At 36.3% G+C, this 17,791-nt stretch overlaps 1 protein-coding gene across 11 annotated transcripts in view; it reads right to left on the bottom strand.

Moving 5' to 3' along the window:
- The window catches only part of ANKRD44 (ankyrin repeat domain 44), a 344,895-nt gene that overhangs the window by 47,138 nt on the left and 279,966 nt on the right, over positions 1 to 17,791 (bottom strand). For 5 of the 11 annotated variants that reach the window (XM_051985956.1, XM_051985957.1, XM_051985961.1 and 2 more), the window contains exon 17: positions 5,230 to 5,256. The exons of the other annotated variants lie outside the window; for them this stretch is intronic. In XM_051985956.1, coding sequence (XP_051841916.1) covers positions 5,230 to 5,256 — 27 coding nt within the window. The remainder of the gene's footprint in view (positions 1 to 5,229; positions 5,257 to 17,791) is intronic. 11 annotated transcript variants of the gene reach the window in all.

Genomic DNA, 17,791 nt, shown 5'->3' with positions numbered 1-17,791 from the left:
ACTATTGTGCCATTACATGTTGGTTACTAATAGCCATCAGTGCAGAAAACCAAGTAACAACAAATCTATACTCTTCCACTCCATCATGAATCAAAGACATGAGCAGCAAGAGCACAATTCATACACAAATCATCCAAATGATTTTGTCTTAGTTGTACGCATTTCCTGCCTTTTCAGGGCTACCAGGCTAAAATGAAGTCCTGAAGGCCACAGGATGATTTTAAGGAGAGTCTGAGAAAATTCTCTGTAAAGCTTCCACAAAGAACATGTGAGATTTTCAAGAGCTGATTATACATACAACATTTTCCTAATACTGGAACACTTTTAAATGTGGTACATGCCATTAAAAATAATTTTCTTGCCTCTACTTCTCAGCAAGTAAGGGTGAATCAGCTTTATGCTCTTAAAGAAAAATGTTTTCAATGTTACAACATCACAAGGAAGAAAAGCAAACTGATAAAAGATAATGGAGCTGATGTGTTATTTTCTGGGCTGAGTGGTAACTTCCCTGTGACTGCATGTATTTAAACTGATGCAAGATGACAATTTACCTGGGATGCTGCTACAGAGATCCCTTTTACTTGGTGGGGGGTTGGAAGAATATCTTTCTAAAATATCTTACAATACTTTCTATGATTCTGTCAAAGATATTATTAAGGAGGAAACAATGTAATATTGTGAAAAGAGCTCTTGATATAAAAGCTGAGAAACTGGGTATTAATACTAGTCCATTTCAACTTAATAAGCTTTGGTTTTCTTATCTATAAAATAAGGGAGCTGGACCAGATGACTTAAGGTCCTTTTTTGGCTTATCCACTCATGATACTAAATTTAACAAAAACCACAAAAACCAAGCATCACTTCAATAGGAATACTTCACACCTATCAAGAAGTCTATTGAGATAACAAGACTGAAATACAGGGATTATAACCTTCAGTGTTTAAGAAGAAAACAATTTAAATAAGTAAATGATTACTTTAAGTTATAAAACATTGAGAAGCAGTTTAGCATAGTGGAAGTGGGCTGACCTTGGCATCCTGCCAAGTCCCATCTTGAACACATACTAGTTTTGTGTTTCTGGGCAAATCACTGGATCCCTCAGCACCCCCAAGAAACTCTTCATTGCAAAACAATTGTCAAGTGGTATTGGTAGAAATTCTTCATCATTACACCAAAGAAATAGACCAAAAACAAACAGATGACAGCAAAAAATCATGACTATTAAAATTAGGATGACTAGTTCCACAAGTTAATTTGTTGAAACAGTTGAAAACAATCATTTCAGAAGCCACTTAAAATTTTTTAAAAGGAATAAAGCTTTAAAAAAATCATTATGCATTTTTATTACACAAGCTTATTTTGCATTCATTATTTAATGTGACTGTAACATTTTGTCTAATGTCATCTTTAGCAACCATCACGAAAACATCTGAGCATACCAAAAGTGTTCACTGTGACTGCTAGTGACAGAAATCTTTAGTTTTAGTCTCAAAAGTGCTTCCAAAACATCCACATAGGAAGGGATGATAGATATCATCGCTCTTAGTTTTAGCAATATTAAATTGAAATTTCAGTACAACAAAAACAAAAAATTGGACATCTCTATTTCAAATTTCAAGTGTGGGATCATAATTTCACAACCATTGCTACTTACCTCCTGAGTTTTCCAGAATATTTCAAAGGCGGAAAGTACACTTGAATAATTTTCTCTAACCAAAAAATATCCATAACAATTTTCCTATGGTCTCTTCCAAAAATAATAGTACTCACTATTTCTTTAATGTGATGGTTCAGGACTGTGTAAGTCTTTTGAAATTAATGTAACACAATATTTTTGCACTTTTGATAATTCAATTCTATATTGTATTATGTCCCATTTTCTTAATTCTGAATTACTTAAATCTAATTACATTTAATTTTGGAAATATATATTTCATATTGAAATGTTCACTAATATCTAGAAGATTGTTATCAGTTTTAATCTTTGGTTTAAAAATTAAATAAAAATCAGTGGTTTCATTTAAGATTTTTCAATAATGAATATTAATGATTCAGAAGAGCTTTTCTATTCTTTATTTTAGACTAATCTACCAGGCCTGGAGGGATAGCATGTAAAAAAGGCTATTTTGATAGTGGGATGGCAAGGGAGAGATCTCAGTTTGGAGACCAGCATCTACCTTAGTTACAACTATATTGATGATTATAGTTAACAATAATTTCTATAGTATTTTAAAGTTTTCAAAGTGCTTTTTGATATATGGACCAGAAATCTGGTTTTCCAAACCTCAGTATTTCAGAAGCTATGTCTTCAGTCCATAGGAAAGTTATTCATTCATCTTTGGCACTGGAGTTCTAGGGCCCAACCCAGTTGATTGGTGCCTAATTATATGTAAACTGGACCACTTTATCTGCCATAGCTACTATTGACTCTATACTTCATCTCGCTGTCTGCCTGACCTAGTGAAGGTATTTCTCCCCATTGAACCTTGCCAGAATTCAAACTTTCTTTCCTGGAGTTATCTATCACTCTCCTATGAAGGAGTTATGTTATCTAACTTCTTAAGTAAGAAGTATATTATTTTCTTCTAGTAGAATGTAAGCTCCTATAAGTCAGCGACTGAATCTATAACCTCATCATTTAGCATAATACCTGCACATAAGTTTTAATATAGATTTTTTCTTTCATTCACTGATTCTTTTGTTTGATTATATCAGACATATAAGATAGGTTTTACAAGTATTATTATTTTTCATTTTTAAAGTGAATGTAAGTTCCTTGAAGGCAAGATATTATTATACTATGAGATTTAATGTGTTTGTATTACTAGCACTTACTATAGTACCTGACTCATAGGAAATGCTTAGTGAATGCTTGAAGAAACAAACTCAAAAAAAGTGACTTGCTTGTGGTCAGCCAAAGTCCAAGGCAAGATTTAAACCCAGATTTCTCCTGACTTTAAATCCAATTCTCTTTCCATTACATCATATTGTTTCTCTCTATGAGCAATAACACCCATAACATTCATAATTTATATTCTGCTTAAGGGATCAAATAGTCCAGAATACATCACAAAGACTAAGAAACTGTTCTCTGTCATATGTCGTATAAATTAATTTAGTCAGTTTTTTAAAATAAAAAAAATTAGTTGCTATCTATTGAAGTTCAATGGATATCAGAGCTGGAAGGGACTTGAAGGGTCTTCCCTGTTGTCATTTTCAAGTTGAGAGATTAAACAGCCTCAAGGTTACAGAGTGAATTAAAGTCAAAGCTGGGATTAGAACTCAGATCTCTTCCACATATATCACATTACTTTCTTCTTTTAATCCATAAACTAATAAGCATTTATTAAGAGTTAACAATGTTCTAGGGACTGTGCAAAGCACTGGGAATACCAAAAAAAAAAAAAAAAAAAAAAAGGCAATATAGTTCCTGACTTCAAAGAAGTCAATCTTAAGGAAGAGGAAATATCTAAATAAATATATCTATACAAGATACATATGAAGATATATGCATACAAAAGTAACCTTAAATTGAAGAAGGGAAGGCCTCCTGTAGAAGGCTGAGTCTTGAAGGAAGTCAAGGATTACAAGAAGTACAGGTGAGAGTGAAAAAATTCTGAATGTTGGGGAATAGCCATTGCTGCTGCCTCATTTAAACTGATGAACACACTTAACAGCATCTTTGCAGTCCTGCGTCCATCACATATAAAACATAATTATTCTTGAGGCAGAAGCATCTAAACCTGAGTTTTTCTGAAACAGTCCAGTTTCACTTCAAAGGCATGTTTATCTAGTATGAGGACTACCAATAGCCAGATTTCTTGCCATCTGTGGCTAGCTTTTTGTTAGTTGCTCTGTCAGCACCTTCACTGAGTGTGGGAAAAGGATGGGCAAGCTGAATGCAAAATTAATTCATTCCACTATTTGCTAATAAGCCCTAATGGCAGAGTTGAAGGAGAGGCTGAAACTCTTGACTTAAAAAAAAAAGTTTTTCTGATGACAACAAACTGCATTTCTTCACTTGGTCTCTCTGAAGAAGGATACTCTGGGAAGAAGGTATAATTATGATATTCAAAAGAGCATTTCAAGAGTTAATTATACTTTTGAAGGTAGTCCTTGTAGTTCCTGGTTACCATGTTCAACAGCTACATTTGCCTCTACTTTTAAACAATGTTATAGTTACAAGATTGATATTCTGAAAAGATGCCATATAAAGCATCAGTGACCATCACAGACTCAAACATGGACGAGCCTGAAGAAGATCATTTTGACAAGGCCCCTTTTCATTTACAAAAAGAGGTGAGTCCAGACATGTCAATGTATAGAAGAAACACAGCTGTAAAGGCTGCAGAATGTCATTTCCAAAATAAGCTTGTCAAAGTTTGAGACTCAGGAAGACCCGAGTTCTATGTTGGAGGCAGGTCTAGCTGTGAAAAGACACTTAACCTTTCTGTCTCATGGGGTTGGCTAATGATAGCACTTACCTCCCAGAGTTGTTTTGAAAATAAAATGAGATAATATTTGTAAAGTCTTTTTGGAAAACTTAAAAGTACTATATAAAAGTTAGGGAGTCACTAGTTATCATCTCTCTCTCTCTCTCTCTCTCTCTCTCTGTGTGTGTATGTGTGTGTGTGTGTGTGTGTGTGTGTCTCTGTCTCTCTCTCTCTCTCTGTCTCTGTGTGTGTGTGTGTGTGTGTGTGTGTGTGTGTGTGTGTGTGTGTGTGTCTGTCTCTCTCTGTCTCTCTGTCTCTCTCCCTCGCCTTTAGCATAAAGCCAGTTACCAAGACTGGGTTCTAGACTTCTTAAGTGAGGAACCATCCCTGAATCATGGCTCATTGAAAAACAAATATTGGATCTGGATTCTGTTAACATTTCAAATCAGAGACCACTCATTTTCACTCCTTATTGCCAGATGCAGAGAGTGTCATGCTATAAATGTGTATAAAGATCACACATTAGAGGATGGGATCTGTAGACACAAATTAGATAGGTATATCTAGTGCAGGAAATTTAAAAAATGATAATAGAAGCGTGAATTCTGTTTTCAATTTTTATGTTTAGGAAGCAGCAAAAGATTGAATTTTAAAAAACCACATGCATTATCATAGGGTTTTAAGGCATGCTTTGAGAAACTGATTATTTGGCTCAAGTCCAAACCAAGATAGCATGTCCTAATCGGACTTAGCACACACCCCCAACATGCAAGTTTACTTTGTTCATTTACTTACTATATCCAGTGGAATTTTGCTTCCAATCTAACAAAAAATGGCAATTAAAACAATTATACTCAGAATAGAAGACAAAATGCAATCTATTATCCCAATGTTGTTTCAAAATTTCTCAAGACTATAAATTTGCTCCAAAAATATTAAGAATAGTGGAAAGTTGATATAAAACTCTCCAACAACACAGTGATAACTAAACTGTATGGAAACAGTTTGAATTTCCCTTTAAAGCAGTTGCTAAAACAATTTAGCTGTGTGGACAATCATAAATGCATTGCTTCTGACATTACCTCTAATAGTTTACTCTGAATTTGTTACTCACAAGCAAACTTTTTTAGTATTAAGGAAAAATGGCAACATACTATATGTATCGCTTTTAAATTAGTAGTTATTTAATGCATAGAAAGGAATTTCACTTTTTCTTACAAATCAAAGCACATCTTCCCCACTTTTTATAATAGATGTAATTTTTTCTATACATGTTTCCTTTTAAAGTTATATATCTTTTTAATCAGCAAAAATCCACTTTGTCTTCTTCAAATTTTAAGTCCTACCCCTTCTGCAAATAAGAATATAATGTGAAACCCAAGTATATAAACATATATAGTCAAGCAAACAAACTCCCACATCAGCCACGTTCCTCCTCTCCTCCCCTCCCCCCCCAAAAAAAATCTGTCTCTTTCTACACTCAAAGTTTTTCACTTTTCAATCAGGAGACTGTTAGTATAAGTCATCAGGAGATCTCTAATTCTGTGGACGATCATCATGATGATTAGAGTTCCTAATTCTTTCAAAGTTGTTTGTCTTTACAATAATGATATAGTTGCAAACTGTTTTCTATCTTCTAGTTACCTCACTACACCGGTTCATACAAGTCTTTACCAGTTTTTGTTTTTTCTTTTTTAAAGCCAGCCCCTTCATCCTTTCTTATTGCACAATAATATTTTATCATATTTAAATACCATAATTCCTTTAGCCTTTTCCCCATTTATGAGCATGCCTTCAGATTCCTATTCTTTGTAACCTCAAAAATATTTATAAATATCTTTTGTACACCCTTAGTTTCTTTTGCTTAGAATTACTCCTGCCCTTAATCTACCCTTTCTCCAATTTCTTTTTCTCTCTTCTCCCTCTTTTCCTCCAACTCTCTGCCAAATAAAATGTATTTCTGTTCCCAAATCCATATATATGTGTTAACATATATTTCTACCACTACACTAGTTGAGTAGTGACACTTAAGTGACTAAGCGAGACTTCTAAATTTATTTTACCTGACTCAGAACTGAACAACTACTGAGATTTCTTTAACATAGCAGCTCTTTACTGAAGATAGTTTGGGGACGGGGGTAGAGAGGAAGAAGGGTTTTTCCCAAATATGTGCTCTGAGGAATTGTTTGAGGGAAGAAAGACAAAACTAGCAATTAAAAATTCGGCACTAATGGTAACAGATTTTTACCTAAAAAAAATTCAGGAAGTTCTTCAGATCTTCAGAGTAGAACTATGGTTTATTTACAATTAAAACCTTCATCTTCACATCATGTTCCTTGACAGAAAGGTGAATTACATGACAGTGAAGCCCTATTATTTTGTCTTATTTGCAGCCTTCACACAGATTCATTTTTTTTCCTATAGAATAGAAAGAAGCTTCTTTTACCAATCACTAATGGTACAATTAAGATGGCAATGACTGTGTCTAACAATTGCTTCCTTTGAGTAGCTCATATACACCCATTTCTTCACTTGTCTCTCTCTCACACACATACACACATGCTAAAACAATCATATATATATATATGTATATATGCATATATACATATATATATATATATATATATATATCTCCCAAATCCTTATTTCTATCCCCAAACTACAATCTAATACCTTTAACTTCCTGCCAGACACCTAGCACCTGGGTCACCCAAATAACACCTCAGACATGCCTGGAACAGAACTCTGACACCTGCCTTCCTTCCCACTTTATTACTTCTATTGAGGGAAAACCATTTTCCTAATGTCTCAGGCTTGAAACCTCAGGCTGATGGTTGACTCTTCGCCTTCCCTCATCCACTCCATCTTTAGTTAGTTGCCAAGGCCTGGAAATTAGTGCTGTAAAATGTCCGCCTTATCTCTCCCCTTCCTTCTAACCACCAGCATCACTCCAGCTCCAGCCTTTGTGATCTCCTGCCTGTACTAGTGTCATAATCTGCTAACGTGCTCCCTGCCTTTTATTCTCTCCTTTTCCATACTCCACACTGTTGCAAAAAGGCCTTGATCCAGCTCATTGCGCTGCAGAAAAACCTTCAGCAGTATTAGGGACTTCCAGCCACATTCAGAAGTGCTGCTAGTTATCTTACTGTCAGTGTGAGGAAGGCCGGGAGCAGGGACCAGAATAGTCAGCAGAAATCAGGGTTTCTCACCTACTGACTGTGACTGCCTCAAGAAAGCACACCCTACAAATGGGGCTCCTCGGCTGTAGTTCTGCGGCTGGGCCGTCATGTTACACACCTGGTTGGCCAGGGAGACATGGGTAAAGAGAACAACGAGGGGATCATTGGATCACTGCTACAGTAGAGAGCGTCTGCAGGAAAATTTCACACCAGTGCCAGGCCGTGGTCCTTAGTTGTTGGCCCAGGAAAGACCAAGGAGTCAGGAAAGGGATGAAATCTGTTTCACTGCATCATTGCCTCTTTAGCTGAATATTACCGGGTATTCTGAAGTCAGAGATCACAAGAGCTACAGGCCTGCCTTTCCAGGCCCTCTCCTCTTGTGTAATAGCTTCCACCTAGCCTCAGGAAAGGGTTGTTTCCTGGAAATCCTTTCCCAGATAAAGTGCTTCCTCTTCCTTGGAGCCTCCTGTGATCCCTCTACCTCAGGAGGGGGGAACCATTTTTCAGCCAAGAGACATGTGAATATCTAGAATATCATTTGCAGGCCTTATAGACTCAAGCAGTGGGAACTTGTGCCTAGCTTTCAGCTCATCATTGCCTGTGGTTGTCTGGACAAGACCAGACCAAATGACTTTGGGCCTTATATGGCCTGTGGGCTAGAGGTTCCCCATCTTTTTTCTACCTAAAGGCAATTCTTTCTTCCTCAAATCTCTGTTTGACTTTTTCTTTGCATATATGTGTCTCATCTAATTCATATTAAATCTTAAATATTAGCAAAAAAACTACAGAAAATCATCCCCAGGATAATACACTATGATCAAGTAGGATTTATACCAGGAATGAAGGGCTGGTTCAATATTAGGAAAACTATCAATATAATTGGCCATATTAATAACCAAATTAACAAAAACCATATGATCATCTCAATAGATGCAGAAAAAGCATTTGATAAATCCAACATCCATTCCTAATTCATACTGTAGTTTTTGAATACATGACTTTCTTTCCTCATATCAGTCTACAAATGTGTTGAAAACAAGGGACAAAGGGTCTTTTTTTTCATTTTTAGAATACCAGTAACTATCATTATGTGCTTAATGCATGTTTCCTGAATATTCTCTACTGTCTACCTCCATTTCCCCTTCCCTCCTCTTTCCTAGTGGACTTCTAAAATAATTAATTGAGTCACCACAGATGAGAGGACTCAAAGCATTTTACTCTGGGCATTAATAAGAGACTCATGATATAGTTACTTCAGAACAATCTTACCTGTTGAATACTGCTTATTTCCATCCCCTGATGAAATATTCCCTTTCCTCTTCCCTGTCCCCCTCCCCCTGCTTCTCTCTCACTTCCTCTCCCTGTAACTCCCTGTCTGTCTCTCTGTCTCTTCCCCCCCTTCCCTCCATCTTCTCTCTCTCTCTGTCTCCCCCTAACACTCAGCACAGACTTGCAGGAGAGCTGCTAAGCTGAAGCACGTACTGTTCCTTAGAGGCTCTTTCTGCTTCTAGGATTGACTTTGAAGTACCTAATATGTAGCACTTTCTCTCTAAACCCCACACACTATACCTTCAGAGCACTATGAACTGGAGCCATCTGAGGACACTGAAAAAGCCCCTGAGTGGTTTTTAAAAGCTCCCTCAGGCTACTCAACTTCCTTTCATCCCACCCCCAACACAATGAGTTTAAAACTGTGGCCAGTCCAGACACTTACATGGTGGGACCCTGTCTAGGAGGAACTAAACAGGGAAATAAGATGTCTGGTGTACAAGTCTGAACACTATTAGAATAACTGCAACCAAGAAATGCACTCCTCCTCCACAAGAGGACACAGTCCAGGTAGGGAGCAGAGAAAGACATTTCTTAGCAAGTTTTAATTCCTGCTGTCATGATAGTTACTCATAGATTATTAGGGCTGAAAGAAACATGAAAGATAACCTTGTGTGACTTCCACTCAGAATCCCAGTTTAACAAATGGGGAAACTGAGGCCCAGAGAGGCAAAGGAGGCAGTGGAGGAAGAGCACTGGATGTGCCGAAATGAGGTTGGCCAAGTCATTTTACCTCTTTGGGACTCAGTTCTTCTATGTAAGGAGAGGGATGGATGAGATAGCCTCTAAACATATTTCTATCTAAATCTATGACCCTAACTGTGATGGACTTGGTTCTCTTCAATAATGGAATGATTTAGAGAAATTTCAATAGTCTTGTGATGGAGAGAGCCACCTGCATCTGTTGAGAGGTGAGAGATAAAGGATGAGAGATATTCTAACAGCAGTCTCGATCTCCAGACGAGGTTTTTGGGGGGAAAATGGGTTTATTATATTGAGAAATTCTTTTCCTCAGTGGGCCATTTCTGAAAGGAATTAGCAAAGGTTCAGGTACCAATCTTGTCTTAGCCTTGTCTAACCCTTTGGGGTTAGAGAGCGATAAGGGGCTAATTTTCAAATCAATAAAGGGTGATGTTTGTTTCCCAGACCAAAGTGATTCCAGATTAACTGGAAGTGGGAGATTCCCATGGGAACCAGGTTGGAGATTCAGGTGGGTGGGGATCATTTTTAGGAATTTCCCCAGGCCATCTGGCCCACCCTCCACAAAGATCAGGGAAACCCTTATTACATCACATCCAGAGAAGGATTATAGGATCTGAATGGGAATGATAGTATTTTTGTTGTTATTAGCTTGCTTGTTTTTTTTTTTTCTCTCATTCTTTTTTCCTTTTGATCTGATTTTTCTTGTGTAGCATGACAAATATGGAAATATGTTTAGAAGAATTGCACATATTTAACCTATATTGGTTACTGTCTAGAGGAGGTGGGGGGAGATGGGAAGAGAAGGAGAAAAATTTGGAACAGAATGTTTTGTAAAAGTGAATGTTGAGAACTATCTTTGCATGTATTTTGAAAGATGAAAATCTATTATTATTTTTTAAAAATTAAAAAATCAAACCTTTGGGGAAAAAAACATCTATAATCCTATGAAAGTTATTTGTTCAAAGTCACATAGCTAATTTGGCAGGGCCAGGATCAGACTTATAAAAGTAGACATTTTTGTGCCTAAGGCAAGTACCACAAACTGTACCTGGAGAAAAAAAAAAAAATCCTGTCCTTCTCTGAGGCAGGACCTTGGGATGAGGAGGTCATCCAAATGTAATTAATTATTGCTGCTAGCTAGCTGCTAAGCTGTCATTTACACACTGCTGAAGGGCTGCAAAGTGATGTCTGAGCCCCCCAGAGTTAGTGCCATGGCATGCCACCCTTAGTAGGGCTGCGCCTAGGTCTTCTAAATTTAAGGTGCACCATTTCAGAATGTATTAATCATGGTGACAATGGCATGTCCATGGAATGAGTGGCTGCTTCTAATTAACAACAGCTGTGGCAGTTGGACTCTCTTAGGAAGCACAACCTTAAGTTCACTAAATTTGATTTTCTTTAAATTTATCCAGAAACTCTTTTCATTTGTTGCTAACACTCTGGGGAGTAATGAAAGATAACCCTCCAGTAAAGAAAGCACTTTTAGTCTTGATGTTTAGCCTGAAGCACTGGATTCTTTCCCACACCTATCCACAAGTGTATGTTGTTACTTCTACTAAAGCCTTTCTTGTAAAAAGCAGTCAGTTGCATTTTCCACAAATGACATATCAAAAAAAAAAAAAAAAAAAACCAAAAAACTAAACCAGAAAAGCAATCCAAAACTCTACTATTAGATGGGAGTAGTTTTGTATTTACAAAATATTGAGCAGCTTATGAAAAACATTGGAAAAACATCAGCTTTTATTCTGTGAAGTCTCCCTGTACTGCCCTTCTTAGCTTTCTAGGAATATAGATTGTAATCCCTTTAGAACAGACTTGTTACTTCCCAATAAAGTATAAAGGCATGTCTGCCATTGCTAAGCACAAACTCAGATATTATAGATAGTAGAGATTATCGAAATAATCACTTCTTTATCTTTTAGATAAGGAAGCCAAGACCCACACAGCTAGGAAGTGTTTTAAGTGTCTGAGGCTATATTTGAATTCAGGTCCTTCCGACTGCAGGGCCAGTGCTCCGTCTAGCTGCCGTGAAGACATCCTTAGCTGCATCACATTCACTGGTGAAATAGTGACCTTCAAAAAGCAGTTCCTTTGAGGATCCTTTGGCTATGATTTTATTAATTTAGGGAATTGCCAGTGAGGAAACTCCCTGTGTCTATTCAGACTGGCCAACTATTTTGCAATTTAGACTCCCAAAGAAGGCCTACAATCGTCTATAGGATACTGAGAGGCTATGTGAAACTTCCTGGGTTACAGAATCAGTAGATGTCAGAGAGGGCTTGAAACCAGGTCTTTCTGATATGATCCTACACTTCTCATTTCCCTATAATATTCCATTTTGCATTGTAGGTGAATATTTCAAGGGGGGCTTCATTTGACAGATTTATATAGTTTCTACCCACCAACAATCAATAGTAACACACCTATATGCCACTTAAAGGTTTACTAATTGCTTTCTTTATTTAAAAAACAAACAAACCAAAAACAAAAACAAAACCTTGTCAGGTAGATTTTACAAAAGTATTACTCCCATTTTACAGATGTGGATGGAAACTGGGAGTCAGTCACATAATGTCAATTGGTGAGTGACCAAGTCAGAATTTCTCTCATTCCAAATACCATACTCTTTACACTACCTTGGTTCCCAATTAAAAACATCATTTAGGATGTCAGTTAAATAAACAAAAAGGAGTAAAGAAATATATAACTAGATAGACATACTCATCAATTCTTTTTTTTTTAAGTTTGAGTGAGATATATATATACATATATATATTAGTTTTTAACATTTACCCTTGCAAAATGTTGTGTTCCAAATTTTTTTCCTTCCCTTTTCCCCATCCCTTCCCCTAGAAAGCAAGAATTCCAATATATGTTAAACATGTACAAAACAATTCTTTTTTTTTGAAGTATCACTGAATATTAGAGGAAATCTGCCCATTTATCTGCAGATTAACATTTTCATTAAGAATCTTTAAAAATTGAGAAATGATCCCTCTATCCCTAATTTCCTGAAAAAGATTTTCTAGATAGACTTAGACTTTTTCATATTACTGATATCTAATCAACAGAGTTTCTTAGATTTCCTAATAATCTGTGTTAAAAGGGCCTTTCCTTTCCACAACCTCTGCAAGTACATGGAAATTTACTCTGGAAGGTAATGGAAGCCCCCAAATAATCTCCCAAGTGGCCTGAAATCCTTTCTCTGATCCCACATCCTGGGGAGCTTGCATTGATTTTATTTTACTTTTCTCACATTTTATTCCAGCCACATAAACCACAGTACCTTCCTTCACTTTATATTTAGATGCTGTTGATATTTCTACAAAGGCAAGTTCCCATAGTTCCTTTGACTCCTCACACATCTATGTCATATGTGCCTTAGGCTAACCAGATGCTTTCTGGAATCCTGTCTTGAGAATTTGACCTTGGAAGTGAATTGAATTAAATAAAAAGAGGTGGGGGGAGCATAATGGCTAGGATGTCTCTGGGGCAGTTTTTCTATATCACTGCATTCATTCTCTTCTTTCTTGAAAGCTAAGTCTTGGCCCATTTTCCATCTTTTTTTTTTTTTTTTAATATTCAGATTCTCCACCTTCCTATTTTCCTTAGCCAGAATCTCTTTCACCACAAATATTAACAATACCATTCTACCCCTTTCCCAGTATGTATTTATAATATCTGTGGCTTTATTGAATTTTTTTGGCAAATAAAAAAGTTATCTCTAGCCAGTTGGATTATTTTTGGAGTCTTTTTCTGCCAATTGATAAGCAGACAGCAGGTTTCTTTGGGAAAATTCTCTCCTCTGTGATTATTGCACAAACAACAGTGTGGCTATATTCCCAAGAGACTTCTTCACTGTTGTTTGTAGGCTCTATAAGAGATAGCACTATCAAAAAGCAGAGCTAGACTACTGAGATTGAGGCCCTTGTGCTATAAAATTCACAAATTCGAATAAGGAGAGAAGCTATGGATTGCATAGGGAAAAGAACCTTAGATCTGATATCAGAAGACTTAGTTATGAATTCTGAACTTTACTACAAGAAGACCTGTGTTCAAGTGCAATCTCAGATACTTATTAGCTATGTGACCCTGGACAAGTCACCTAATTCCATTGCCTCTCCCCTGTTCCTTCCCCCACAAATGAAGAAGTATTATAAGGACATTCACTTGATGGAAGTCCACACTAGTCTTGTGAAGGGGATTGCACTAATGCCATGTAGATGTATGTATATGCATGTACACATGTGTATATATGTATGTACATATGTGTGCATGAATATGTGCATGTGCATATATATTCATTTTAAATGACAGGAAACTAGGGCTAAGAGGTAAAAATAGTTTGCCCAAAGGCAGACAGCTAGTGCTAGAAGGAGGACTGGAACTCATCATCCCTGACTCAAAGTCTGAATCCTTCCCACTACCTAACAGCTGCCTTCCATAATTGTTCATAAGAAAGATACATACAGTTTACTGTTAGTCTGATCTCATAGAAAAATTGGTGGACAGAATAAGAAATAAAGCAGAAAGCAAATTTCTATTAAGCCTAATAAGAAGAAAAACAGCTATACAGAATTAAATATAACTCCTTTTTGATCCATGTGAAGGCATTTCAGGGGTGGATAGGACATTTAAGGGCTTTCAGTTCCATTACTCTTGAGAAAATGCTCTAAACAGTTTCCAAGTTTTAATCCTCTTACTCATAATATATACATGTGTGTTTGGCCAGGGCTCAGAGGGAAAGATTTTCAGCATCTAATTAGCTGTCTTATAGGAAATTAGGCAAGATTCCACATCTAACAGAAGATGTATGTTCTGTTGGGAGTTATTAATGGTCAGAGCGAAGAAGCATTAATTTGTTCTGGTAATTATGCCAGGATAGTGTACAACTCCACTAAAGCAACATGGGATATGAAGCGTGGGGATGAAAAGTTACACAGATTAGCTGATAAAGGGGGAGAAGAGGAAAACTAAAACCAGATGACCTAAATTTGTCTATCAGATATGCTCCAAATGGAATACATTTTATACCATAGTTTAAATTAAATCAAAGAATAACTTCCATTCCTATGCGACTATCAAAATATTAGTTTCTTCTCTCATGAATTTTTGGTAATTTAAAAAATCATCTTATACAATATCATTGTAATATACATTTTTTTACACTTGAAAAGATTTTAGAAAGCATAGAGCAGTGGAAAGAATGTTGGATTTGAAGTCACAGTCTTAGTTTGAATCCTGGCTCTGCCATTCAATGCTTTTGTCCTTTAATTCTCTGGGATCTCAATTTCTTCAACTCTAAATGTAGGGAACTGTGACCTCTAAGATTCTTTCCAATCCTAAATCTATGATTCTGTCATCTAGGGCAATGTTTTTATTTTACTGAAGGGCAACTAAAGATTCAAAGACAAGAAGTGATGAACTTATTAGTGGAAGAATAGACAAAAACCAGCCTCCAATACTCCTTTTACTACTTATTATACTGGATGCACATTTTTCTGACTTCTTTGTCCAATTTTTCATTGAAAATTGTATAAACATACACACATGCACAAAATATATCTCCTTGTTGTTAGATCATTTCAGTTGTCTCCAGATCTTAAATGACCCTGTTTGGGATTTATTTGACAAAGATACCAGAGTGGTTTGTCATTCTCTTCTCTAGCTCATTTTACAGATGAGGAAACTGAGGTAGAGTTAAGTGACTTGCCTGGGGTCACACAACTCCCAAGAGTCTGCGGCAACATTTGAACTCAAATCTTCCTAACTTCAGGCCCTGCATTCTATGCACTGAGTCATCTAGTTGTCTACATACATACATACATATATGTATGTGTATATGTGGGTACGTGTGTGTGTACGTATAAACCACCTCAATATCTACTAATTTTACACACAGTCATTATCTAAACATTTACACAGCGATTTTTCCTGGAAGCCAAAATGAAAAGTGCATAGATTAAAAAGTACATGATCTTATCCATGTTTTACCCAATATAGAATCAATTTATGTCAGGATTTCACAACAAAGGACTAATGGGAATAATGTGCTGTTGTGAAACAGTTTCTCAAAAATGTTTTTATAGCTCATCTTCAACAGAAGATTCCCAGTACCCTCAATGACAGAGGAATAAATGAAAAAAAAAAAAAAGCATTTAAGTGCTTATTATGAAAGAGAGGGACTGGAACTGGATTTGTGATTTTACTGGTATAGGAACTCCCAGGAAGAAACTTTACCAGAAAGCTGGAGGATACAAACCCTTAATTGAGTCACTGCTAACTCTCAAGGAGCTTATATCCTAATAAGTAGAAATAATATCTAAGGAACTGGTGATTGGGGAAGGGTGTTTTGGTGTAAGACATCACAGAAATCATGCATGAAACCACAAGGGAGTTAGTAAATATGCCCTTTCCAAAAACAATACCAGTATTAATTTGATTATAAGTTCCAGAGCAAGAGATGCAAAGTGGGCACTTGGTGGTGGGAAGGATGGTAAGATGATGGACAAAATAGATATGGGGATGCAAATCTGGCCAAGGGAGGCTGTAGATAGAATAGGCTACCTGATTTCACTCTCATTCAATAAAAAATTTGGATGGTTCGGTCCCAAACTGAGTAGATTAAGTCCCCCAGTCCTCAGCACATGGTATCTGGCAGGTAGTTGGATGTTGCAGTGGAGGTATAAATAATAATAAGAAGAAGAAGGAGGAAGAGGAGGAGGAGGAAGAGAAGGAAAAGGAGGAGGAGGAGGAGGAGGACAACGACGATGACGAGGAGAGAATTCTGGATGAGTGTTACTCTGATAGATAGGATGAAAGAAAAGGAAAGACATAAGATCACAAATAAAATATTGAGTCCAGATATATAGGATATGTTTAAAGATAAGGCTCAGGATGAAAACTGCCAAGTGCTTAGGTTATTACATGTATTTAGATGAAAAATGGCAATGATTATCTGTATCTGGGACCAATAAAACAGTGAGACGAGAAGCTGGGCTTGTAGTTGAACCAGAGGATGAGAATGGACTAGACTGCCTTCAGGAAATTGCAAAGCTACTTTAATAACCTAAACAAACAAAGTTCCATCTTTTTAATATTAACATTCTATTAAGATTGCTCTATGTCATTGAGACATGGAATACAATAGTCTCCAGAGAATTAAAGAATTAAAAATAAATATAGAGGGCAATAAGGAGGTATAGGATGGGTCTGAGTAGATCACAACATATAAATATTAACGAACTTCTAAGAACAAGAATAAAAAGATGTCATCAAGGAATATATTTAGAGAAGAAGGGTTGTTCACATGGTGAGGGCAAGGGATGAACTCCAAGAATGTTTTCAATAAAAAGCAAGGAAGGTCTCCTGTGCAGTAGGTGGACTCCTATGGTAAACTTTTTGGGAAGACATGAATAAGAGTGGTACAAAATGAGCAGGCATTGATAAAAAGTAATTTGCAATTGAGATCAGATATGCAGATATAATCATAAGATTTTAGAATTTTCCAATGATAAGGCGTATTAGAAGTAATTTAATCTAGTGCCCCTATATTTGAGAAATGAGAATTTTACCCCATTCTTAACAGGCAAGTGACTTACTGAAATTCATAAACTGGTTAAATTATATGTCTAACAATCTAAAATATATAAGTTCACTGAAATTTCATGTTCCATTGGTAAAATATGGAAGCTACTCTTGAGCTATACAAATCTTTCATTTTTAAGTGTGCTACAAAATGTGGGAAGAAACATATAGCATGCTTAGTTGATGAAAGCACCTTTAAAAAATAGCAGAGCTTATTTAAAACACAGAGACAAAAGAAAACTCAATTGGTGGGAATTATTTACAGTAGAACAACACTACACCCAGTTATGGTAGAGAAGCACTAAACACTTCTAGTGTTCATATAAGTTACTGTTAGGAAAAGAGGCATCTACCTTAGATTCAAAACAAATTCCAGTGGGGCTCAATTTAACAAAACAAAGATTTATTAAGTAGCTACTATGCATAGGTTTTTATGCTAAAAAGAGAGCAAGTAACAATGTCTTTTCTCTCCAAGAGGGTATGATCTGGTAGGAAAGATGAGATATGTACACAAATAACTATAATAAAAATAAAAATACCATTATTTTACTTGAATAGAG

This window comes from Antechinus flavipes, chromosome 3 (genome assembly GCF_016432865.1).
Source record: "Antechinus flavipes isolate AdamAnt ecotype Samford, QLD, Australia chromosome 3, AdamAnt_v2, whole genome shotgun sequence".
NCBI lineage: Eukaryota > Metazoa > Chordata > Mammalia > Dasyuromorphia > Dasyuridae > Antechinus > Antechinus flavipes.
This window is presented reverse-complemented; position numbering and strand designations above follow the sequence as displayed.